This window comes from Sturnira hondurensis, unplaced genomic scaffold (assembly GCF_014824575.4).
Source record: "Sturnira hondurensis isolate 20B ecotype Veracruz unplaced genomic scaffold, ASM1482457v3 Scaffold0001872, whole genome shotgun sequence".
Taxonomy (NCBI): Eukaryota; Metazoa; Chordata; class Mammalia; order Chiroptera; family Phyllostomidae; genus Sturnira; species Sturnira hondurensis.
In genome coordinates, this window is record NW_028074503.1 from 10,967,466 (window position 1) to 10,993,943 (window position 26,478).

Below are 26,478 nucleotides of genomic sequence, written 5' to 3' on the forward strand. Positions count from 1 at the left end.
GGGGACCCCTCTGGGGCAATGGAAATGGGATAAAGCAGGGAAAAGAGGATAGGGAATACTTTTTAGAACTTCTGCCATAAAAAGGAGATTATAGCTGGACGATGCCACATCCAGGGAAGCTTTTATTGGCTCGTTTTTTTTTTAAATTTGGGAGTATTCAAAGGTGCTCGAGCAAGCAAGAGGGAGTGAAAAATAGGCCTTAGACTGGAGCAGAACAATAATAGGAGAAAGGATAGAGTAATACATGAATAGATTTGGTAGTAGCAGGATAAAGATTTTTATCCTGACTGCTTCTATTGTAATTGAACTCAGAAGATGGCCTATGCACTGCAAGGGAGGAGGGGGGGTTTGGAGAAAGGCATTTATTTGAGAGAGAAGGTGTGGAGTAGTTAACCTGGAGGGAGGGAGAGTGCACTGACCAGGAAAATTAAGTGGAGTTGGCTAGTAATCAACATAGTTGTTAGTAGTCAGAGTGGCTGTTGGCTCTCTACATCCACATTTAGTTGCTCAGGGGCAGGGGCAAGGTGGAAAAGAGTGGATTTAACCAGGATCGAAGCTTTACTCGGTAAGTGTAACAGAAGGAGGTGGCCATGAGGATTGCTGGTGTGTGTGTTGGAGTGACTGATTATGGGGATGGGTGATAAGAGTATAAACTCAGTAAGGCGGGCATAAGAGCAGGAGGGGATGATGGACAGTGAGAAAGCAGTGGGGTCAAGTGAAGGTGGTAGTATTATCAGGAGAGCGGTGGGTAGCTGCCCCACAAAGGGCCAGCAGGTGGTATAATCTGGAGACATCCAATAAAGTGATGAGTTTTAAGGGTATGGGACTCACAATGAAGAGGAAGTCAAAAAGCTCCCCACCTCCAAGAACAAGAAGAATGGGAAGGTTGGAAAACCAGGTCCCCATTAGAGAGGGTGGCTGGGGAAATAGCCAGGTTATGATTAGAAAAGTGGGGGGAAGCATTCAGAGGAGAGTTCAAGGACTATTGGGATTTTGTTGGTGTGAGATCATGAGTTCTTAGGATCCCGTGGGAGGGTTTGGATGACCTGGTTAGGTGACAACTTCAGTTTTATTTGGGGAGCACAGAAGGAGTTAAGAGTTCTTGGATTGAGGATAATCCAAAAGGTTCGGATTCCACAAAGAGAGGCCCCAACGCAAGGAATAATTATGTCTAGAGTTGGTTTATAAGGGAGTCTGTAGATTTTGCAATCATTAACCCTGTAGATTCCAAGATGCATCTGAAGATTAATGCTATTAGTAGAAATACAGAACACATCCACCATGTACAAGAATGTTTCTCAATGAAATTTTGTTCATAATTTCCATTTGGAAGAAGACGTCTGCTTCCTGTCTGTAACAGGACTGAGAGGGCCTTCACATGCTAAGCAGTGGTGGTAGAAACCGGAATGTTTGTCTCTGGTGGTAATGGTAGTGGCCTTCAATCAGAGAAAAGGCTAAGCAGGGTCTGGTGTGGTATGTATGCAGGATAAAGAAAGTTTCCAGAGGCAGGGTCAATGGTGCCCAAAGGGGCAAGGAGCGACTCGGGAGCTAAGAAGAAGGAAGACATTCTGGAGTTGGCAAGGGATGTGCAAGGGGCACAGTGAACCTCAGAGGGAATGAGTGTGGTGGAGTGAGGGAGGTGAGGTTAAATGAGGTTTCACTCCATCCTTGCGGCTTCTAATGAGACCCTATTAGCAGCTTGAGAGCGGTGGCCACATTCAATGAGATTTTGGATTACTCTTCACTATTTTAGTTTTTTCTCATCTTTTCCATTTTTTTCTAACTCTTCTTCCTTTTCTTCTCTTTCTGTGGGGAGTCTCTGCCACCAGACACCATTTTTTAATGAGTTTGTGAAAAGTTTTATTTTTTAATTTTTTAAAAAACGTAATCGTTAATTGTATTTTTTCTGTTACCATTTAGTCCCCTTATACCCTCCTCCCTCTCTGCCCACCCAGAAATCACCACACTGTTCCATAAATTCTTTTTCCTTTGTGCTCATTGCTGACTATTACTTAGGTCACAGGTACAATGGAGCAAGCGTGGCGGTTTCCAGCCAGTGGTGGAGTGGAAGAAAATGGGAGGGAAAGGAAGTCCCCCATGAGCAGTATTTTGGGAGTCAGTCGTCAGGAAGTGACAAATGGAAATTTGTTCTCTGTAAGCTGGGGCTCTGACAGAATATATGCATCTATATTAGACTATTATAATGCATTTCTGGCACTCATGACATGAAGGATGTTAGTAGGAGTTAATATCTATGGCTAAGTAGAAAAATTTATATCCTGTTTATATTCCCAGTAACATATTTTAAAACTTCAAATTTTGGTCTTATAATCAAGACAATCAATAAATAAAATAAACTTGTGTTTTATGAGTGCATATTTGTGTTTTATGAGCAGATACTGAAATTTACAATTCTGTATGTCTTTAAAGGACATGCATCTCAGGCACCATTTCATAAGAACTAAAATTTAACTTCAGAAGATTCCATCTTTGGAACTGATGTATATGTAATATTTCAACCTATGGGTTTTGAATTTTTCCTCCCTGCCAGAAATGAAATTAAAGCACATTATATGTTTTCTTGGGATTATTATCTTTTATACATTTTGGTATCACATGCTTATTTTAATTGCAGAAGGTATTATGATACGAAAATCCCATATTTTTGAGACAATTGAGTTCCTTTTTGGTTTCCTAACTGGAGAATAATGAAGAGATTTGTTTCTGAGAGAGTGAGAACCCCTGGCCATTGTGATACAATAAAGATTGAATTTCACAAGATCAGTGGAAAAAATGACTATTGTTTCATATTTACTCAAATACAAATGTTGGTCTGGGAAGGCAGTGTAGTATTGTGGTTTGAAGACTAAGGCCCTGAAGTCAGATACACCTATATTAAATCAGCTCAGCTTCTTGCAAGCTCTGTGTGCTAGCAAGTTCTTTAACCTCTTCAGGCTTAGTCTCCTCATGGTAGAACTAGAGCAATCGTGGCCTGGGCCTCAGGGAACGGGTGTGAGGATGAAGTGAAATGATGAGGTGAGTGCTTAGCAAAGTTCCCCGCAAAAATTAGTACTCCATGCATATTACTACTAATGCTAAAAGGAGTCCACTACGGTTTACCAGATGGGTGGTATATGAAGCTACATGGAAAATGTTGGAGGGATTGTAGTGAATGTGTGTTTTGGTTCCTGGTCCAGATCTCTTCACCAGACTGGTGCCCCCCTTTCCTACCTGCTGTGAGGGCTGGGTGCTCATGATGGCAGCTGCTCCCACCCTGGGGAACTGTCCTCAGCAGAACAGGCCACCTCCCTGCTCACCCTCATCCCCAACCTGGGAGAAGGCCTCAGCCAAGAAGTGACTGATTGACAAGAAGGTCTGCTTGCCTCGCAGTGTAACAATTCTCCTCTGTTTAGAAAGGAGGGCCAATCAGTGGTTCCTCAGCATTTTCTCAGATCTGTACTAAACGACTCCGCCTGCCACATGAGCCAGGAAGCACGGCTCAGCATTGCAGGTGGGGGCAGGTTTCAAAAAGGGTCTCACAGAAAGAGGGGGTGAGCCGTCAGGCCCACACTGAGACTAAAAATACCAGAATTCAATTCTGAGCCTCTTAGTGGCTGGAGCAAAAGGGAACAGATGCATTCAGTCACAGGAATAGCATCAGTCACAATTTTCAAAAGTGACTCAGTCCTTTGATCTGACAAGAGCGTGCCTTCACATGGGGCACGTTGGGTGGTGACAGGCATGCCCACAGGAAATGTAGTGCTGTGCGTTCAACAGTTTTGTTAGAGCATCTTCACTGAGGGCTTTAAAGCAAATTGCTGTTCTTCTCGGGGGTGGGGGAAGGCAAATCAGTGAGGTCCTAGGACACAGGTTTATGGAATATTAGTTTGAAGATAACATCTTGATTCTCTCTAGAGTTGAAGAAGGAATATATCTATTAACTCTCCCCTAATTCCCCAGCCCAATCCTCTCAGCATGTGTCTTCCATAGAAGTTGAACAGAAAGCCGTTACAGGTCATTGGGGCAAGGGGGCGGGTTGTGAACCTAGGGAGCAGGTCTCCTATGTTGTTGATTAAGGTCTGCCTCATAGGCATGGTCGGTTCATCAAGTCTGGTGAGCACTGAGTTGTGGCGTCGAGGATGGTATTTTGACAGAGGCTCATTCCACCTGGGAAGAGGGGTGGGCTGAGGGGGCACAGCCATCAGAAACAGGGCTCTCCAGCCTCTTTGGGGGTCAGGGGTTAGTTTTCATCTAAAACAGATTAAACAGCAAATGAGGAGTTTGCAGGGCATTGTACGTATTCCAGGGTTTTCGGTCATGTCAAGTTCATTATTTCAAAGATAAGTTAGAGCAGAGATACTGCCTATCATTTTTTGCTCCCGTTCCAAATCCGTTTCTCACAAAGCCCAGGAACTGTCTCCTTTCCACCCATTAAAGACGTGGACCAATCGAGCTGCAGGTCTTGAGAAAGAATGTGCCCCTCGCTTGCTTCAAAGAAGTGTTCTTGGAGGGTGGCCTGGGTTGTTTTCCTTTAAGATTTTCTAGAGTGAACAGATGTAACAATTTCCTATAATTTGCCTTGGTGCAGATGCTGAAAGAGAGCATTCACAATAAAATATAGGCAGTATATGTAATTTCATCTGGATGTTCTGGGGTTTTAAAGTAAAAATGTGTACCTGCAAGCTGTTTTATGGTTTCTCAGTCATAATTATCTCTGTTACACAGAAGGCTACAACGGCAACTCCTGCTTCACGTGCAAGCTTCCCCCAAAATATCCTGATAATTTCCCGTGTTTTCTGCAAGACACAATGCTCCCCCTGTGTTTGGCTTGGGAAATCCATTAAAGTGTTTGATTTCCCTTTGCGATAAATTTATGAAGGAACCCCATCCACAGGGAGGATGGTGGGTGATCTCTGAAAGAAGCTCTTGAAACGGTGGGACAACGCGAAGTAGTAAATGTTGCAAAAGAACTTCAGCGAAGGTTATGTGCAGTGTGGCTGCAGATAATGCTTCATTATTGAAAGTGCATCATCGTGCTGGTGAAATGGGAGAAGAGCGGTGGAGAAGGTGGTGAGAATTCTAAGTAGCTGCAGCCTGCCACCTGCCTCTGGGGAGTCCATGTCTGAGCTGTGGCATTCCTCAAGGGACGGACGGGAGAGGGGCTGGGCCATCAGTGCGAAGCTAAATCCCCAGGCAGTCAGTGAGTGAACGCTCTGCTGCGTAGTCCTCTGCGAGCTCAGTGATTGACCCTCCCTCCAATTGTCAGCCCACTCCACCGACTGCTTCACTTGTCCCTGCTGCACAGATAGATACACGTTCTCCCCAGTGATTACGGGATGGACTGTTACTGGTGACTCTCACTGAACACACATTGAGCAGCCACTATTATGTTGTTCAATAGTTACCATTAGGGTTCCATTGGTCCTCTCCGCCCAACACAAACAAGAAATTCTCTACCTCCACAACGCAGTGGTGGGCACTGTTGTACGGCATAACTGGAATTAAGAAGAAAAAAAACAGATGTATCAAATTTTCCATCTTAGAACTTGCCCGTTGGCTCACTGGTTATTTGCTTTCACCGAAATGTATAAAATGTGAGACAAAGTCAGTAGGAAGAAGAGAGCCAAGCAGCAGAGCAAGGCACCCCCCACCACCCCTGATCCTCAGTGGCTCAGTGATGTGTTCTCAGCAACTGCAAGCCCGACCCCTTTTGATTAATTTTACATAATGTTATTCCACAAATTAGTCAAGAACAACCTGTCATGCTGCTTTCAATTCTTAAGTTCTCCTCACTTGCCTGATGATGGGGATCTCATTCCAGAGCAGTGACTGAAACTCCCAAATGGTCAGGGCTGAGGTTACTTCTTGGAAGAAATAACCCTGCATACACTTGGAACCATTAGGATGCTCTGCCCAGACTTGGTTTGCTGGCAGTCTTTCCATAAACAGGCTCGGTGTGCTTGGGAGCTTTCTATTCCGCAGCAATGAGCAAGCTGAATTTCCATACAGTTTTAAGTTTTTAAATTAAGGTCCTGCTGATTTAATGCCTTCTCCAAATGTATACGCTTAATTTCCTGTACAATGTCATTAGCAGCACAATCTCACATTTTCTATCTATCTGCTTAGGAGCTCTTCTGTGACAAAGACCCAAACCGTCAGGAACATCACAAATATTCATTCCCCTCGTCTCGCCCTTCTCCCTGCCCCGATCTGGTGGCTGTGGGGAGGGGGTGTCGTTCAGAAACCCGTGAAAGCCAGCTTCCTCTGCATTTGTTCTCATTTACATTTTCATGTGGGAGACACACACAGGCAGGAGAGGACACCCCTGTGACCCCACACGCAGTGCAGGGTTGGTCTCTGCTGTTAGGATATCATGTGGTAAATGTAAACGGACACAGCATTAGTTATCACACATGCAGGGGTTTGGGCCCAGTGACACCAGCAGTAAAAATGATGTCCTTGTTCAGCTCATCATATGGGCACCTTAAATCTAGGTGAGGAAAAATGGGGAGGCGATGTGCATGTGCAGCCAGGGAACTTATTGCTTGACACGGATCAGCAGAGCACTTGAGAAACCAGTGCGGTGGGAAATCAGTATGAGCCAAGGCCAGCTCTGACTCAGTGCTCTTCCAGGGGGAGAGAGGGAGAGAGAGAGCACACCTATCTCATCCCCAGCACATCTGGGGTGGCACATATGTCTCATTCCATTTGTTGTTCTGTTTTAATTTTTCTCAGAATGTGCAGAGCAGGCTAAGATACGTAAATAAAAATAATAGGAAACAGGCAAGGCTTTGGAATCTATAGGACAGTCTCTGAGAGAGCAAGCCAGATCATTGGCATTTTTTACTGAATGAAGGATTTTAGGAGTTTTGATTATTTTATCATTTATTTATTTTTTTTACTGTGACTATTCATTGCTTTTGAACTTTTATGCACAAAGGAGGGGGCATTGGTATGTAAACCTCTGATTTAGGAGATAATGTAGAAGAAATTGGGTGTGCTGTGGCTTTGTGAGGTCCATTAATTAGGTCAATTGACTTAGGGAGTCATCTTGGGAATGTCCTTTGTCCCCCCAGCCCTCACTTATCTCTTCGGGAAATGCTTTTAACCATACAGATTCTGCAGAATCCATTTGGGGCAGAATGTATGCTGGGTACATTGAGCAACTAAAATTAAACAACAAAACAAATAAGCAAGCAAAATATGACCAAAGATACTGAAATACGGAACAGGCTGACAGGGACCAGAGGGGAGAGGAGAGAGAATCACGGGGGAAAAGGGGAAGGACTCACATGAACAAGTTAAGTATAAAGGACACATGGACAATAAGTAAGGTGGGGGGCGGAAATGGGAGGGAGGTGGGGAGCACTGGGGGAGGCATGGCTGGGAATATAAGACAGAAATCTGTACTTGAACAAGAATTAAATAAAAAAATAAAATAAAATAAAAAATAAAATTGGATATAGTTTGAACGTTTTTTTAAAAAACATTAACTCATCATTGTTTAGAGTATGATGATGGTTCTAGAATACCAAACACTAAACTATGCTACCCATATGTTATGTCTATCCTGACCAGCCTGGGGCTGCTCCGTTCATCGTCATGTCATCTGGTCAGTGTAAACGTATGGCACTGGTTGGCATCCGCATGCACCTACTCACATGAGAAGTGAGTGTGCAAACAGAGGCCACTGACTATCACCGACTCACACTATGATCACCACTCTTCCGATATTTACTGTAAACTTTTGGTCCATTCAATGTCCAACTCTTATAAGTAATAAAAAACTGTATTACCTTCTTTTTCACTAGAAGTCCAGCTTTCTAATACAGCACTATCTCTGAAAACGAACACTGGGATTTTGTTCTTGCCATTCCTTTGCTCCCATTCAGGCAAGCAGAAATTAAGTGAAGGAAATAATGGACGATTTATTCTTAAGCCTCTTTTTCATTTGATTACCCCTATTGTTATGCTTTATGCAAACGAATGAAACTATTGCACTAAACTGTTGAAACCTTTAAAATAAGAGAGAAGGTCTTTGAAGTTCTAATGTAAAGGCTACTTGAAGGCATTCTTATTTATCTACACATATTTACTCTGGTTTTTAAGCCTTGTGTGCTATATTTCTTGGCAGAGTATTTCAGTATTCTCATTCCTGAATTATTGTCTTTTTCGAGTTATTACCATGAATTAAGAGGCTATAAATAAATATACACAAAACCTCTTTGAAATTATTTGGAATGTAAAATGCTCCAAATTTATTAGAAGGAAATCTATATTAAATCAATGTTTGAGTTTTGCAAAAGACCTACTTTCTTTGATTTCTGATTAAACCTGAAGGAAAATAAAGCAGATAGGGCAGTGAGCAAGGGCAGACATCTGTTTAAAATGGCATTAGGTACCCTACTTATTGATTACCTTTTAAGTCACAAAGAGTGCATGCCTGACCCTTTCTAGATTTCTCTAGAGGTGGACACTAGCCCCGCCCTCACAAGCAGGTCATGGAGGAGAAGCCTGTACTCCACGTTCACAGGCAGCCCAGTGTGGGCTTTTAGCGTGTCAGTCAGTGAGTTAGAGGGAAAGGGTAAAGAGAAGCTAATCAGGATGAAATGAGATTAAAGGCTGTCTAATTTTACAGCAACTGTGATCCATCAGCCACTGTGAAAGTGACAGTGGAAATGAATGATGGAGACAGACAGGTGGGGCTGTACATTTCACTGATTTATCCTCAAATGCACTGGGCCTTATTTTATTGAGTGAACATGACCGCATTTATCATGACTGTCATCTAAACCCACTTCCCTCCATTTAAAAAGGTCACTTTACTCAGAGGGAGCAGGAGAGAGGCACTTTCAAATCAGATTTAAAATCTAATAACACGTGTTTATAAGGCCCTTTGTGAGAATTCTCAACTTTTATTAAATAAATTGCAAGTGTTAGAAGGAAAGGAGGGGGAAGGCCAGAAAATTGGTGAAAAAAAAGAAAAGAAAAAGAAACCTTTGGCCATCTGTGGGAATATAGTCATTCGGTCTCTAAATTTGAAGCAATTTGTACAATTTTTGCCTTTCCCACTCCAAGCAAGTGACATTGTGTTACAGCCCGGGAAATTAAATGCAACATTTACATTGAATAGTTTTAAGTAAGAAAGTAGGAAGCAGGTAATATTATAAAATAAATTTGGAGAGGATATGAAGTCCCAGTGTTCACTCTGCAGAATGACTCATCACCACACACTCAATACATGTTAACAGTTGTTGCGAGTTGAATCTCTGTCAATTCACGTATATGTCTGTTAATTGTTTCCCCATAACCATAAGGCCATAAAATCTCAGTTACACCATCTTTTACTCCTCCTTGTTCCAGTGCAATAAAGTACCCTGGAATGTTAGGTAATAAATAAGTCTTTTTGGCTAAGAAATCATTCAAACCCTCAGAGTACTTTGTGTTACAGTTACTGAATATTCACCACGTGCCAGGTACTGTGCTGGTACTATGTGTATATATATATGTTTATAATATATAAGTGCTTATATTGTATTGCTGAAAATATAATAGCATTTATGTGTTGTTCTTGCCATTCCTTTGCTCCCATTCAGGCAAGCAGATATTAAATGAGGGAAATAATAGATAATAGTTACTACATGATAAAATATAAGATGTGATAAAAGACACCTGTATTTGATTTACCTGCATTTATCTATACCCTTCATTTAATACAACAAACTACAAGGGTGGTGTTGCTCGCTCGTTTTATTTCTTTAAGAAATACTGAGGTTTTCAGAGGTTCTGTCACTTGTTGAAGGTCGTGCTCAGCTAATGAACGGCAGAGGGAATCCAGACACAGGGACGTCCAGATCCCAACCCGAGCTCTTACCCATCCCACTCTGCTGAGTTTCAATAGGTGTGTTCATCCAACCAGCAAGTAATTACCGAGTACCTGTATCTCCAGTGATGATGTTCCTGAAATTTCTGTATAATTTTTTGTACTAAATCATATTTAAAGTGCTCGTTATTTCCATATTTAAAGGAATTCTAATTAAAGCAAGGGGGCACTTCTTTAGAGATTTTTTCTATAAATCCGATATTCAAATTTTTTTAAAGGAGGATGCATTTATTTGATGGGGTCAGAAAAACACTGAGAAAAATAAACCAGTCAGAGATGGGTAGAGTCTATTGGCAGAGGGCTTTTATTTTTATTTATTTTTTAGCACTGAAGGCATATTTCAACACTGCAAGCAGATTCGAAGTATCTTGGGCATAGAGGCCCTTTTCCTGTTATAGTAAATGTGCAGAGGCTTGTTGTGTTTACGAAGGCCGTATTCTGCTAGAGATTGGCAGTATTTCCTCCCACATTTCATATCTAAAGAATGTATAGCTCTTCTACAAGAAAGTTATAGGTATCCTTCAAACCACAAAATTTTCATGGACATCTAAGCAAGAGATTGCATAGGGCTAAGCTGAGTTTACAAATGCCCAACAAATGGTTATTGAATGTTTATCATTTCAATGTCACATTTATGAGGGCCTTGATTTCCTTTCAGCCTTAAATACATAAACTTGAAAAACTGTCAAACTGACATTCTTCTTGCTTTTTTTAAACAGTAATGTCCCTGGTGAAAATACGAGCTTACAAAAAATAAGAAGATAGAGGACCCATAAGTCTCCCTCCCATTCCCGACCCTCCGCCTCTCAGCACCTTAGCACAGAGGCTGCCTCTGTCACTGCGTTCTTCATGTTCTTCCACAGGGAGTGTACTTGAGTCCTTTTCTTTAACACAAATGGCAGCAGTGTCCTATGGGTGCATGTTCAGTACTTCGCTTCTTTTTGTTCTCAAGAATACATTCATTTATTCCCCACCAATCAAATCATTTTTCAGCTGTGACTCTAGGCCAGGCAATGTTCTACCTGCTGGGAGGTCATGATGAACAGCAACAAGGAATGTGTTGGCCAGGAGGAGCACATAATAAACATGTGCGTGCTAAATAGGTACTTCCAGATGACAAGTACCGTAAAGAAAAGTAAAGCAGGGTCTGAGGGGAGGGAAGGACAGGGTGAGGAATCTTGAGAGTGGTCCGTGAATGCCTTCCTGCGTGGATGAATTTTGAGGAGAAGATTGATGGAAGAGAGACATGTACGATGTAGATTCAGGAATAGCAAGTGCAAAGGCCCTGAGGCACAGGGGCAGAGTACATCAAGAACAGCAAGAAGACCAAGAACAGAGGGATTTGAGATGAGGTCTAGAGGGAGACTCAGCGCAGATCAGGGGTCCTCATGCTGTCTTGGTCAAAAGACAACCCTTGGATCATCAACTACCACATTCTTTTAACAGCCACACAGTATTCCACTTGATGTGTCTCCTATGGTGTACTCCACAGGATGGTCATGTATGAATTCATTCAACAAACTTTACTAAACACTCCTGTGCAGACTGTTTTGTGGTTGCTGATAATACGGCACGGAACTACACTGACGATGCCCTTGTTCTTATAGTGCTTACATTACAGGGGAAAGAACATAAACAGATAAATACAGACCTCATAGCAACACAGCTGTCATGGTGATGTGATATAAAGAGAAATAAAATAAGCCAGGTGTTGAAGGACAAATACCATATGATTTCACCTTTAACAGGAAGCTAAACAACAAAACAAACAAGCAAGCAAAATATAACCAAAGACACTGAAATAGAGAGCAGGCTGACAGTGACCAGAGGGAAGAGGGGAGGGAATTTCAGGGGAAACAGGGGAGGGATTTAGAGGAACAAATACAAAGGATACATGGATGACAACAAGAAGGATGGAAATGGGAGGGAGGGGGGAGTAATAGACAGAAAACTGTACTTGAAAAATAGTTAAATAAAATTTTAAAAAAGAGAAATAAAGTGGGACAGTGTGTTACAGAGGGAGTGCCTGGTTACCACCCTAGCTGGCCTGGTCAGGGAAGACCCCCTCAATGGGGGACCACACTGACGGTGGGATTTGAAGGGTGAGAAGTCACCCTTGTTAGAAAATAAGGGGAAGGAATCCACGCAGAGGCCCTGAAGCACAAATGAGCCGGACGTGCCCGAGAAGCCTGGAGGATGCCTCTGCGGGTGGAGCAGCACGGGTAAGGACCAAAGCGGCGTGAGAGGAAGTCAGGGGGAGGGCGCAGGCTGGGTAGGTGGGTCTCCATCAACCGGGATTTTATTCTTCGCTTGGTGGAAAGACACTGGCTGGGTTTTAAGCAGCAGAGTGACACAGTCTGATTTACGTTTTAAAAATATTACTCTGGCCATTACAGATGTTTCGGGTAGAAGAGGGGAAAAAAGGAGATCACAGAGGGTGGTGTAGAGAGATGGTGGAGGCTCAATCAGGGAGGGGCTCTAGGGATGGACAGAAGGGGACACGCTTGGCAGCTGCTCCGAATACCAGATACGCTCTGCTGAGCGTCCTTGTAGCCACTCCGCACACACCCAGGAGTTTATCTGTAGGATCAATTCCCCCAAGAGAAAGTTCTGGGCTAAAGGATGGGTGCATTTTACATTTTGATGGATATTGTACCCCCTTTTACACTTGTGTCTTTGCCCATCTGTGAGGTGAACAATTGGAACCTAGTTAAAATTTAAATTTGCGTTTATTTCATTATGAAATAGGTTGGGCGTCTTTCCATATGTTTAAAATCCATTGCATTTTATAGATTTTTCTGCTGGATACTAATTTCTTCATATAATTTATGCTACCTGCAATTATTTTTGTCTTTAAAAAGTGCTTTTCTACGGAGTTATCTAAACAGGCAAAATAAATGACATCTTGAAAGCTATTGCATTGCTAGAATACGTATTTGTGAAATATTTACTCATTGACCTAAATTCAAATAGCAATTACATGCTATTGAAGACAAATATAACCTGAAAGAAAGATGCCTCATTTAACAATACTGAATAAGTATACCTTGGCATGAGATTGTAGAGGGTTTTTTAAATGATTTTTTGTTTTATACTAAGTGTAATTGAGAAACAATAATGTTAAAAATGTTACTAGTTTGTTTATTCCTACCACCCCATCTTTCTGCAAAAATCTAGCGGTTTCTGTCTCTGCAGACAGAAACAGGCATCCTACACAAAGCCGTGCTTGAAAGATACTATTGATAATCTACAGAAAAGGCTCTGTTACTTTTTTCTGTTTTCTTTGGATTGTACTATCTCCGCTGACTACAAATGAATGGGAATGTGTTGTGTATTGGAAATGATTTGATCACTATGGACACTTAGTCTGGAAAATTAAATCCCACAAGAAAGTCACATAGTCTGACTCCAGCGATGAGCTGGTGGAGGTTCTGAATTAACCCAAAGGTTGTTATCACTTTCTCCCTCATTCCTGATTTGTTCTGCACACAGCAAGCCAGGTTTCCACAGCCCCACCGGAGACATAGTTTTGGAAGGGAGTTCAAGATGTGAGAATGGGGAAGAAAGTGCACATGCGTTAGGCTTTGGAGGCTGTGCAAAAACCGAGAGAGTAAGAGCTTGTTTCTCTGCCATAGGAACTCGTATCTCAGGGGGATTTTTCCTGACAGTGAGTGTCCCCTTGTTCCTCCCTCTCTGTACAGTCATTGTACTGAATGCCGGCTTTTACCGTGCACTTGCCACGTCATGGCGCAACGTACTGAAACTGCCGGTCTTTTGTTTGTCACCCTTCGGGATCTGTGAGCTCCTTGAGGCCAGGCTGTGTCATCCCTACAGCTTTATTCCTGACATTATGCTCAGTACATAAAGCTGGGTCAGACTCAGGCATCCCTATACCTAACACAGTAATTAGAAACATTAGTAGAACAATAAATGTCAGTAGCATGAATGACTGAATGCTAGCCAGCCAAGGGAGACTGCGGAATTTTCTTCTTTGGAATTTGTAAAGAATGTGCTGGGTACCAGAATATGAAGGAGGGAGGAAGGGAGGAAGATGTGCCTTAGATTAGGATTCTATGGCTTCTAGAGTAGATGTTACCCTATATGCCATGCATATGTTAGCTTTCAACAATGGAGGTTTATAAGTTCTTCAAAGACTGGGACGTATTTCATTAGAAACTATCTTGGGTCTGATTGCACCAAGGTCAAAGATTTTTAGTAAATCCTTGTCTGTTTACAGTTTTAGCTCTGAGCAGGGGGAGACTGCTAACAACCAGTGAGACTAAGGGGTTTAAAATAGCACTTCTACTAGCTAGAAATGCAAAACTGACTTCCTTTTATTTAAATTAGAATATTGTCACCAATACAGTCCTAAATTATGTTATTACAATATTGACTATTTTATTCTGGATACTTCCTAGCATGTTAGTTAGAAATTTAAAATAGTTTTATTTTCACTTTTGGAAAGTAAAAAAAAAATCCTTGGGAATAAAAGCCGCAATTTATTCCAATCTTTTTTCTTTTTTGCCAAGTGGCAAAACATGCTAATACTTTGATGTTGCTTTGCTGTTTCTTTTCCTAAGTGCCAACACCATGTCTTCCTGACAGCATCTTTCAGTGCAATAGGAAATTGAAGTATTCATTGTTCTACACCTAAAAAGGTTCATTAAAACACAGTCAACATTGTAAATAGATTAAAGTAGTAAAGCAACACATATTATTGAAACTTATGAATACAAAAATCCTTGACAAAGGACGAGGGAGGCAGTGCTACTTAAACTGTGGGTGAAATGGCAAGAGGACAGCAAAACTGATTGCGAAATAGCTTCAATTTTCTTAGAGGGTGGTCCCACAATTGTTCCCAGTTACTGAGGGAAGGAGGAAGGAAATGGGTGTGGTCTGTATAATGATAATTTATTAGGAAGTGTTTTCGGATGTAGACCACACACACACTTAATGTGGGAAAATGAACTCTGGTTGTTCACCTCATAACCCACAAGATATCAAAGGTACACTTAACAAGCATTTGTGTATCAACACATTCATTCACTCATTTCATTCAACATATGCATTTGAGGAACTATTAGTTATCGTGCTAAACTCTGAGCATGTGAAGATTAATTGGATACTATTCTTGCATCCCCAAGCCCACCGTGCAGAAAGAGAACACCGAGACAGCTAACAGACTCACAGTGCTCTGGGGGACCCGCAGGAGAAGCACCAGACGGGACACAACTAACGCTTCAGAGGGAAAGAGAGGCTTAAGCTAAATTACAAGATTAAAAAAGGTTTTCCAGGTTGTCTGTCACATCAGGAAGATCATTACCAATAAAACAAACAAACAAACATGGATTTAACAAATATTAATTGAGCACCTACTATCCGCCAGAGCTTGGGTTAGGCCCTAGCACTCTGATTATTTTAATTAGATTATTTTATAAAAATTGACTACTACAATTAGGTGAATTCCCAAAATGTTCTCAATATTAGAATTATATTATTACACTATCAGTTATGTTGTGGAAGCCAGAAGAAATGTGTTTATGGAACCTGGGAGCAAAACAGGGGAGGTGCTGTTGTCTGCACTGTCCTGGTGGGCCGCTGGCCCACTCCCCACCTCCGGTGCCCTCTGAGCATGTTCTCCTTAGGCAAGCCAAAGCAACGGCCTCTGCACCAACTAAATCTCTGACATTTCCATCCACCTGATCATTCTGGAAGCAGTTGCTTCAGTGTACTATTGCGCTATTGCACTTATCTGACTTCAAAGCATATTTCACTATAAAGATTCAGAAAGATTTGCTACATATTTCTCCCAAAGCCATTTCCTGGTGTGCGCATGTGTATGTGTATGTTCCTGTGTACGTGTGTGTGTGTGTTATATCCGGGAAGTACTAGTCAGGCTGGCCACTCAAGGTTATACTAATCAATAGCTTTAACGCCCATGGGAAATTAAAGTGCAGCCCATGATCAACGGAGATGAGCCCCAGGCAGGTGGTCTTGGCCTGGAATGGCACCCGGCACTGCCTCTTGAGAAACCTCTGACCCCTGCACTGCTGGGGAAAAGTGGAGAACTGAAGACCCAAAGATCCGCAGAGAGAAACATGTAGGGCAATAGGATGAATATTGAAGTTCCATTTTCTTTTTTTGGCACCATCATTTATTGGCAAAACTAGACAGTAATTGAGTGTTAAGTGATATTTACTTACAAATGTATTTATGACTGTGCACAAATCTTTGGCACTTCTCCTGTGTTAGAATTTAGACCTGAGACTCCTAAGATCGAAGCTAATCTAAAGATATATGCCAGGCCATCTTTGTAGGACTTGCTTACCGTTGTTCCTAAACTGGTTTTGATTGATCGTATCTACGTATGTAAATAGATACACATATACATATTTAGCCTATATATACAATTATATGGAAGGCTATTAGTGAGTAGGGGTTTTTTTTTAGAGAGAGTATTTGTGGGTGATTGTGGGAGCCCTGGGCATTTTTCATCCACAGAAGAAGTCAACCCTTCTCCCATCCTCTGCCCCCAAAACAAAGCAGATGCTGGTGGAACAGAGACTTGGGCCAGATGTTTTCATGCCTCCTGGGGATGGACAGACACAGGGGAAGTCTGAAGCAAAAGGCTGGCAGAAGCTGTCTGTGATGGGAGTGGAAGGGGAGAGAGCTGGGAGAAGTGGCCGGTACTTGTGGATTTGGGGGGACACTTCTACCTAGTATCTTCCTAGTACCCCCCTAGTACCTGGGGGCTGAGTTGGTGCTTGGGACGCTTGCTTGACCAGAACTTCACAAAGGGATCCTCCACCCAAGAAGATCAATGGCCAGGTCCCTCTGTCTCTAACAGAAGCTATGTGGCCGATAGCCTGTGGCGCAATAGGAAGTTTTTACAAAGCTTCACAGTGGAACCCATAAAGACAGCTATTCAAAACACAAAAGTCAGCTTTATAGCATTTGCCTCCTGAAAGCAACACCAAGCAAAAAAAAAAGGGTTAAAAGAGCAGGCCTGAGTCTGCTATCCTTGCAAGGCCTGCTTGCAAGGCTGGCCTTTGGCTGAGGCCTGGGAACTTAGATTTGAGGAGTGTTCCCATGGCCCTAAATAAGAGAGGCTGTTTGTGCCCAAATTAGACAATGTGATTCATGCTACACACCTGCTTTTCTTATGAGGGTATGAAATTTTGGTATGTGCTAGGCAGAAGATGCCTGCCTGACCAGCCCCCAGTAGAAACCTTGGGCTCTGGGTCTCTAATGAGCTTCCCTGGTTGTTGTCACAATTCATGTTGGAGGAATAAGTGTGTCCTGTCCCGTGTGACTCCACTGAGATGAGACTCTTGGCCTTGCACCTGGTTTCCTTCGGACTTTGTCCCATGCACCTTTTCCCTTTGTTGATTTTCCTTTTTTGTTTTGCTGTAACAAGTCATAGTTGTGAGGACCACTCCACACTGTCCTGTTGGTCACCCTAGAGAATCACTGGACCTGGGGGTGCTCTTAGGGGTCTCCGGTACAACAGGAGACAGAAAAACCTCTGACGTATTTGGAAAACCAGATTTTGATTTAACGCACTGGTGTTGCTTTAAGAACGTCATGAGGTATGGCTCACAGAAAGAGATGAGACATCCGGCAGAGAGGTTCTGAAAAATCAGTGGTTGGGAAAAATCAAATTGCTTTCCATTGGCTCCATATGGGAAGCTCGTTCCATAAAGGATTCTGGATGTACATATTTATGACAAGACTGCTTCTGGACTCCCCATGAATAGGTTCAGCTGGGGCAGCGTGGCTCCAGATTTCCTCTGGTTGGAGCGTGCAGATCTTCTGAGAATCCACTCGTGGCTAACATTGTCCTGTTGCAGGTACTAGAAAATTTGGCAGAGAACTTGACACTACGCCCTTTTTATTTTCTCAGAAAATGTGCAGACGAGTTGAGACTGATACAAACACATATGAGACCACCTGAAAGGAGTGACACGGTGGAAACGCAGCACAGGAACGTTGTGTCCAAGATTCTAGAGAGGAGGAAGTAAGTCACGGGGGCTTGGCTCCTGCAGGCAAGGATGTGCCGTCCTTCTCTCTCCCCAGCCGTCATACCCTTCTGCTGCCTTCACAGGGTGCTTCACCTTGTCTTTAAAAAACAACAGAAGGTGCTAACTTCTCTCGTTCTGTTGCTTCTTCCAGCTCTCACTAAAGCACCCCATTCCCTGGGCCAGAAAGCTGGACCCTTAATCACTGTGCTGGACACAGTGAGTGACTGTTCTAGAGATGGTCCCATGACCCCACCAGGCCCTTCTCAGGCCTGCAGCTGCTTGTGGCAAAGAGAAGCAGGTCCTAGTGGAGAAGGAGTGAGGAGAAATGAAGCCCACAAAGAATGAGTATTGATGGTATTTTGACATTTTGCTTCTGAATCATCCCTAAGGCCCCTTCTATCATGCCCTCCTGGTTATGTGGCCCCATAAATTCTTTCTGTTCCAGAGTTTTACAATAACTTCCTAACCAGCCCTTTGTTCTCTTCTTTGTTCCTTTTGGCCTCATCTCTACAGAACACTCAGAATGATTTCCCCAAAACCTGGGTCAGATGATGACATTCACTTCTATGTCCTTTTCTTACTTCTCATTACCCTTAGAATAAAGCTTTCAGAATGGCCTACAAGGAGCACAGGGCCTGGCTTCTGGCCACCTCTTCCACCTCCTTTCCCACCACTGTGCCCTCACTGATGGTGTGCACCAGCCATACCGGCTTTCTCGCCATCTCCCCACGGCGCAAACACACCTCTGCCTCGTGCCTGGGTGTTTCCCCACCTCATCTGTTCTTCCCTGTGCACTCCCATGGCTCACTCTGTCGCTGTCCTCGGGTGTCCGCTGGAAAGAGAGACCTTCTCTAACAATCCCACTTTAAAAAGGCTTCCCCTGCCGTCCACTGCTCCACATTCATTTAGTGTTCTTAGTAGCACTCAGCAATGCCAATCATCATTCAGGTTTTTACTTGTTTATAAACTATTTCCACATTAATATACTAGCTACATGGGTAGATAGTATTCTAATATTTTAGCCGTGTAGCTGCATGATTGTCTTGTTCACCGCTGAACCCCAAGTGCCTAGAAAAATGTCTTGCACACACTAGGCACTGGCTACATGTTTGTTCAATTAATGGCAAAATAGGCTGCATTGCATTGGGTCTGTAACTTGCAACCAATGCTTTGACATTTCGGGTGGAGAGATTTGGTTAAGGTGAACTGCAGTTCAAAAAGCATGGGGCTTTAGCTGCTTGGTTCAATATTGGAGACACGTGCACTTTGCCTTTTAAAATGGAAGATAGTGCCGTACAGGCCTGGGTTTTATATCATTTCACTGCGTGAGTTTTGGAGTCTCAATTTTCTTCATCAGTAAGATGTGGATTATAATATCCACCTCACAGGGCTATTGTGAGAACTTAATTTAATTGGATAACTTATGTCAAGCACCAGGCTTATTACAAACTATCAATGTTAGTTCTTTTATTGTCCCCTTTCTTTAGTTCGTTCACTAAGTATTCTTACACTGTTTAATTTTACAAAAGACAAAATATTTCCAAACAAGCCAATTTACTTCACTTGCACTATTAAGTAATTAATAAAAGTGTGGAATGGTTAAAGCATGAATTTGATAGAGAATTAACTTAAAACACTGTTTGAGCTTATGGGGTAGAAATTAATGGTTCCCCAAAGAGGATCACATCCGGGTAGATGTTTAGAATGAATGACACAAGCTCCCAGTTTCAAATTATGTTGGCAATGCTTAAAGTGGTTTAAACTCACATTCTAACGATATGCATTGCATGACAAGGATGAGAGATTCCGCTTCCCTTTTACCCAATATATATTAGACATCTACCATGTGCTGTGTATGAAACAGAGAAGAAAACAAGCATAGTGCCCAACTATGGGGCCCACGTCCAACAGAAGAGAAATTTACATGTACACAGAAATAAAATACAAAGCAGACTGTAGGCTGTAATATGATAGATGTCCGAAGTGTAGAGAAAGATGAGGCAAATGAAGAGTTATTCTTTTCAGTTGTCTTCGAAAATAATAGCTACCAGAAGATTTGTGCTGGGTCCTTGAAGGATGGGTGAGGAACGGACCGATGGAGAGATGCTCTGGGCATTCCAGTCAATGCCATCTGTGTGCACAAAGGCACAGTGGCTGGGGAACTGTTAGCAGGTGTGTGGGGCTGGAGTGTAAAGTGAGGTTTGAGGGGCAATGAGATGTAAAGTTGGAAAAGCAGCGAGAGACAAGGTCAGGGAGGTCCCTGAATACCAAAGAGTCTGTTACTCTCAGTGGAGAGGCCTTGAAGGCGTCAGAAGCAGAGGAAAGCTTGAATGGCGTGAACAGGGAATAGGTCCTGTCCTTTGATCCTGCTAACATTCTTTCATCACCTGGGTATGTTTCTGCTAGAATTAAAAGCCATCATATTAAAGCTCAATAATCCAACAGAAGAGAAAAGGTCAATAGGAGGAAAATTATGAAAAGTATAAAAACCTTCAAGTGTCAACCCAGAAAATGTGAAACATAACCACATATAAAGGCTAACAGGAAAAAAATGAAGGAGACATTAAAAGAAAAAAAAAAGAAAAACTATTAACTAAAAATGACTATGGGATATATATTATTCATGGAGGGTGAATGGACAAGATCATTTTAATATAATAAAGGGGAAGAAGAGGGAGAATAATAAGTTTCACCTTCATAAATAAGAAAGTAGATATTATTGTAAACAAGACTGCCATTCGAATACCACTTCCATCTCGAATTTGAATTCTCCTTCCCTTCATGTTGCCAAAATGGGGAGAAACATTATATCTATTCCACATAATGATGACTGCTCTATCCATTGCCACCCAACAAAGTGACATCATTTGAATCACTATTTAGTTCTTGCTCATCAATAAATTAGCGAATGAATTGTTCTCTTTCCTCGAGGAAAGTGTCAGAGCATCGAAGTCTAGTAGTGAGGTCTACATCCATTGATACCTCCCTTCACTCTCCCTTCTACCCCATAGCCCTCACGTTCTCCCTTCCCTCCTGACCAGGCTTAGATTTTACTGCTCATCTTTGCAATAACCCCCTGGCACACAATCTTAACTCTCTTGCTCTTTTCTTTATGCTTCTTATTTGCACAGCGAAACCAAATCTCAGTTGTATGCAGCCCCATGTCCTCACCAACACAACCGAACGTAGCTATGCCATCATGTGAATAGCCTCTTTTAAAATTGCTGTCATTGTTGCCTAACATTTCTACTGTGTTTTCCCTGTACTATTAAGTACCCCATTTTTCTAGATCAAAGTTTAACAAACTATGGCCCGTGGACCAAATGAGGCCCACACCCTGATTTTGTAAATAAAGTTTCACTGAAACATAGTCACACCTATCAGTTTGTGTGACTGCCTTCTTGTTGCCGTGACAGAGCTGAATAGTTGCAACAGAGAGAGAATGGCCTATAAAGAACAGAATATTTGCCCTTTTGCGGAAAATTTTCTGACTTGTCCTAAAAGACTATTTCACATCTTCTTTCTTCTCAAGACTCTAACATCTGCTTTCTGATTTACTTTTAGCTTATAACCTTGTTCTCTATTTCACGAGGAAAATGGAAACATTTAGAAAAGAACTCCCACAGGCTCCCCGAATTGTACATACCAAATTACCTTCATCAGCATACCTAGACCCGCAATCTGCCTTTCTGTTTCCTTTTGTTATCAAGGGTGGATAAACTGTCCACGGTAATGTCTAAAGTCAAGACCTCTATGTGTGTACTAGGTCTCACTCCCTCTTAACCCCTCCAGGATAATTTTCCCAGGCATTTTATCACATCTTGTATCATTAATTCCTCCTTCTGTATCAGATCTCTCTCATCAGCAGAGAAACATGCTGTTACATTTTCACCTTACAAAAATTCTTGGATCAGTATCCTCTTCTTCCTACCTAACTCATGTCTCTGTTTCTTTTTATGTAAATAACCCTTGGAAAGTTGTCTTTACCCCGACTTTCCAATTTTTCCCTTTCCCCTTTCGCTTGAACCCTTTCTCATTACACTTTAGATTCATCGTCCCACTGAAGCGGCTGGTGTGAACGTGCACGTCCGTGTTGCTAAACAGGATGTTGCTCCTCCGTGTGCATCTCACGTGATCTATGATTTGACACAGTCGACGGCTCCGTCCTTCACATGTGTCCTTCTGGGACACCATGCTCTCTGGATCTGCCTTCTACCAGATCGACTATTCCGTGGTCTGAAAACTTGCTGGTGGTTGGTCATCTCTTCAAGTCTGTAGACATTGGCGTGTCCCGAGAACCTGCCTCCTTTTGCCTTCACCCACACTCACCACCTCGGTGATCTCCCAGCCACACGGCAGCACAGATTCACTTGGGTATCACATGGGCTCTCCTGCTTCACATGCCCCAAACCAACCCCTGGCTTTCCCCATCAAACACTCCTTTCCACCAAAGTCAATGCCAACTCTATCTTTCCACTTGCTCTGGACAAAAAAACCTTTAAAGGCATCCTTGACTCCTTTCTTTCTCTTATATTATGCTTGATAAAATACATTATTTATTCCTCTTGGAGTAAAAGACATCCTTGTAGACTTTTTCTTTGTCTCCATACAGATACATCAGAGTGGATTATGATATACATGCTTTTCTAATCTTCCCTTTTTACCTGTAAGTATGTGATAAACTATTTTCATTTCAAAAAATACAGATGAATCTTAATGAATAGTTTTGAATAGTGTTATGCTATTTTGGGGGCATGGATAAACTAAAACTTATTCAACAATCCCTAACCGTCCAACAGGAGTTTGGTTCCAATTAGTTGCTACGATAAACGAAACTAAAACAAATATCTTTAAACATATAAATTTCCAGAAGTGGGGACTGCTGAAATCAGGACCATCACGTTTCTTTAAAATCAATCTTTTATGTAATTTACATATAAATGTATAGTATAAATATATTTTTCCAGATTCTAAAATGACAGCAATGCACTACTATTTACTGATGAAAATTATATAATGAATAAATTACTTGTAATTCAGTCATTCTCTTTTACTAAATACATCTGAATTGTATGTATGAATCCAATGTACATAAAAGACACCATATATTCAATTTATAGAGTATGTGCCTTGTGGCTTTAGATGCAGGACCCAAGGACCCTTGGTCATAGCTTCACGGCTCTCCCGGAGTCCACAGACTGGCAACCACAGCTTTGGCTGATGATGGCTTAGAGAGGCAATTCACTTAGCGTATGATCACAAATGGAACCTATTTCCTCTTTCACTGTAGTTGCTTACTTCATGATGTAACAAAGTGTTACAGTAGTAATATTAATTCTGGCACTAAGCAGGCAAGTAAAAAGCTCTCATTAAAGCAGAGCAATTATAGATATGTAGCCAGAATAAAGTGGCGTTTTAACTGTGGGCTATTTAAATTAACATCCTAGATTGAATCTTTTTATGTGCTGTGAGAGCTTCCCTTTGGAATTCATGGCAACCACTTCAGCGTTCCTCAGGCACTTGGAGAAATGCTGAAGGAAGAACTAAGTCTGTTAATTGCCATGGCGGCAGATGCCCGTTGCTGCATCTTGGTTGAAGGCGCCTTTCTTGGACAGCCGCAATTTTGAACGGAGCCACTAGATGGTGTACTCTGTTCTTTGCTTGCCCCCCAGAAAAAAGCGTTGAGAACTAGGCTAAGATATGGGGCCCTTAGGAAACACAACAAAAACAAAGAGGAAAACTGCAACAGGAAGACAAGAATTAGGGGGGTTTCTTTAAAACTCTGGCGTTCATTTTTTTTTTGATGCAGATCCTGTCGAGGTAGAGAATAATACTAGTATTATTTTCTTCATTCCTCCTAAGTAATTTCAAATATTTGAGCTGGACCAAAATCTCTTTATTCTCTAGCTATTCATGGTAACCTACATTCGAACTTTATACTTCAGTGCTTCAGGCAAATACATATTCAATAGTTTATTTCCTCTTTTAGAAACTCAGATGGACAAACACTTAGCAGCAATATCCTAAGAGCTAATATTGTTAAAGAGAGATATTTAAAGTAAGCCAGATTTTCCAATAACCTGAATGTCCACCAAGAAGCCCTGTGACAGAGATGTAATGAGTGAGAATTTACCGCTTCTCTTTGTCTATAAGCAACTTTGATCATGTATCAATATAAACTTGTATTTCTATATATTGCATATATACAGTTGGAAAAATGATTTGGCTTTCTTTACATTTTAGAGAATACTTCCATAAAATAATTATTCCAGATGTTTTTTAAATGGAAAATTTCTTTAAGTCAAAAAGTAAAAATTTTAGAAAAGTTGAAAAAAAATAAAGTTCTCTTCCTTTCCGTAAAGCTCTCTATTAGACTTTAACAAATACACAGGCATTTAACTACGGATGATGTTTTCTGTAGTAGATTCAATGCATTTTTTACATCTTATTGAATTCAATTTTAAAACAGTAAAGTACCTTCACTGAACAGACAAACAATTAAGTGAAGAAGGTGAGAGAATAAAAAGAGTCCTCTTTCTTACTTTAAAGGATTCTTGCAGCTTTTTCTAAATGACACATGTATTTAAACTATGGATGATCCTTTTTTGAGTAAGTCATTTCAACATTATTTTTTACTCTTTTTTGTCATATTAGCCTGGGTCCTCTATGAATTATAATACCTCATCTCAAGCAGCAGTTTAACTTTCAGAATTCTTAATAGTCAAAGATGACTGTGGCAAATCAGTATGATCATCCTTTGTGGGAAAAGTAGTATTTGAACGAGTCAGGGCCTTCAAGATGACAAGAGCTGCCTGAAATTCATGTCCACTATGCCACATGAGATGAGAAAATGTCCACAGGTGGCTCTTCAGTTGCAAAATGTAAAAAATCAGTGAAATTGCTAAAAGGCCTTGATGGTACTTCGGAAAGAGACACTAATTTTATGTTCTCATTTTTTGAATTACATTCATATGACATTTAGAAGTAACTTTAATAGAAATTTTTTATTAACTGAGAAATAAGATTTCTTGGACTATAATGATAAATCATATTATAGTCAACTCATGATTACTCAATGACCAGTGACCTGGTTTGTATATTATTCTGGTATTATTACTTTTTTGTTTCCTCTTTCCACACTGTCCCTTGGTTATTTAAATCTTCAGACAGTGAATACAGCCAAAAAGTGTTAGTAAATGCAAGTAAATTGATCATGTATCCAGTATGGAAAAAATTTTTTTTCTTGGCATGTGGTGAGAGAACGAAGTGATAAAGTTAAAATTTTGTAAATTGTGAAGTTTTTAGTATCCTTGGGTTTTAATAATCAACTTGACTGCTTTATTTCATATAATTAATGTTTAGAAATTGGCTCTTTTGATCACATTATGTTTTATATCTAGTTTATATTTTAAATTTCTTTTCAAATACTAATTTTAAAGATAAAAGTCTGTACCTTATGACTCCTGAAAGCTTTAAGTTTAATTCCTTATTATTTACACATTCTTATTCATCCTAAGAACTTCGTCTGCCAGTCTGGTTTGGGCCTATAAGAGCAAAAAACCAATTCAGATTGAGATCCAAAGGTCCTCCCTCCAAAATGGGCCCAGTGACGATCAAGGCGTTGGACCAGTACTCCAAAACCTCTCCCGTGGGTCACAGTAAATGAAGTGAATGAATTGGATATTTTTATTGTATTTGGCCCACATTTAGTACATGAAAAAGTGCTTTCAGTTCCTGTCATTGTAGTATAGGCAGTCTTGAAGAAAGACTTGTTATAACTGCAGTTCGATAGTAGATTTAAGTAAATAAATCCTGTGGAAGTAAATAAAACACATGGAAGTGAAAATGAAAAGGGAAAAAATTCCTCATGGTTGCCTTAAATTTAGGCCATATAATTCACTTTTCCTCATGGGGGCCAGATGGTGGATTGCAGAATTAGTCCATGCTTCAGATAAAACACTTCAGACAAATCAAAGGGCTACTACAAGATGCCCAGCTGTTCTTTATCTATTCCTGAAATGGTGTTCATTCGTTCCTTCATTTATGTATTGAGCACATACCTGCTTATGGAAGCCTGCTTTATGCCAGACATGGACATACATAATCTTATTCTCTGAGTTGAGTCATTAGTTCTTTCACTCCATCTCTTCTCCTTTTCAGATGCCAATGATGCTGTTTGCTTACATGCTGACTTCAGAATTTGCATTTCTAGCTTTTTCTTTCCTGTCATGTAGACCAATATTCCCCAATCTTTTTCTGGATAACTTCCTTTAAATACCTCCCAGTCTTTAATTCTTCATTCCTTCACTGATGCATTCAACAAATATTTATTACACACCTGCAACATGCCAGGCGCAAGGCTGAGTATGGTGCATGTAGACACCACAACTCATCATGTTTAAGATTAAACTTACTTTATTCTCCTCTGAACTTGGATCTTCTTGCTTCCCTCTTTTGAGCCAACGCATCAGCTCAAATTGGCCAATAAACTGGACTGTGTCTTACCTCCTGCTGCCCAGAATTACCAAATGATGTTCAATTCTATCTATGAAATGTGTTTTAATTTTGCCATTC

General features: G+C 41.2%; 1 protein-coding gene across 1 annotated transcript in view; it reads right to left on the reverse strand.

Annotated features, from left to right (window-relative positions):
- The window catches only part of KLHL14 (kelch like family member 14), a 93,747-nt gene that overhangs the window by 17,315 nt on the left and 49,954 nt on the right, over positions 1-26,478 (reverse strand). Inside the window, exon 3 of the mRNA XM_037032601.1 lies at positions 5,406-5,495. Coding sequence (XP_036888496.1) covers positions 5,406-5,495 — 90 coding nt within the window. The remainder of the gene's footprint in view (positions 1-5,405; positions 5,496-26,478) is intronic.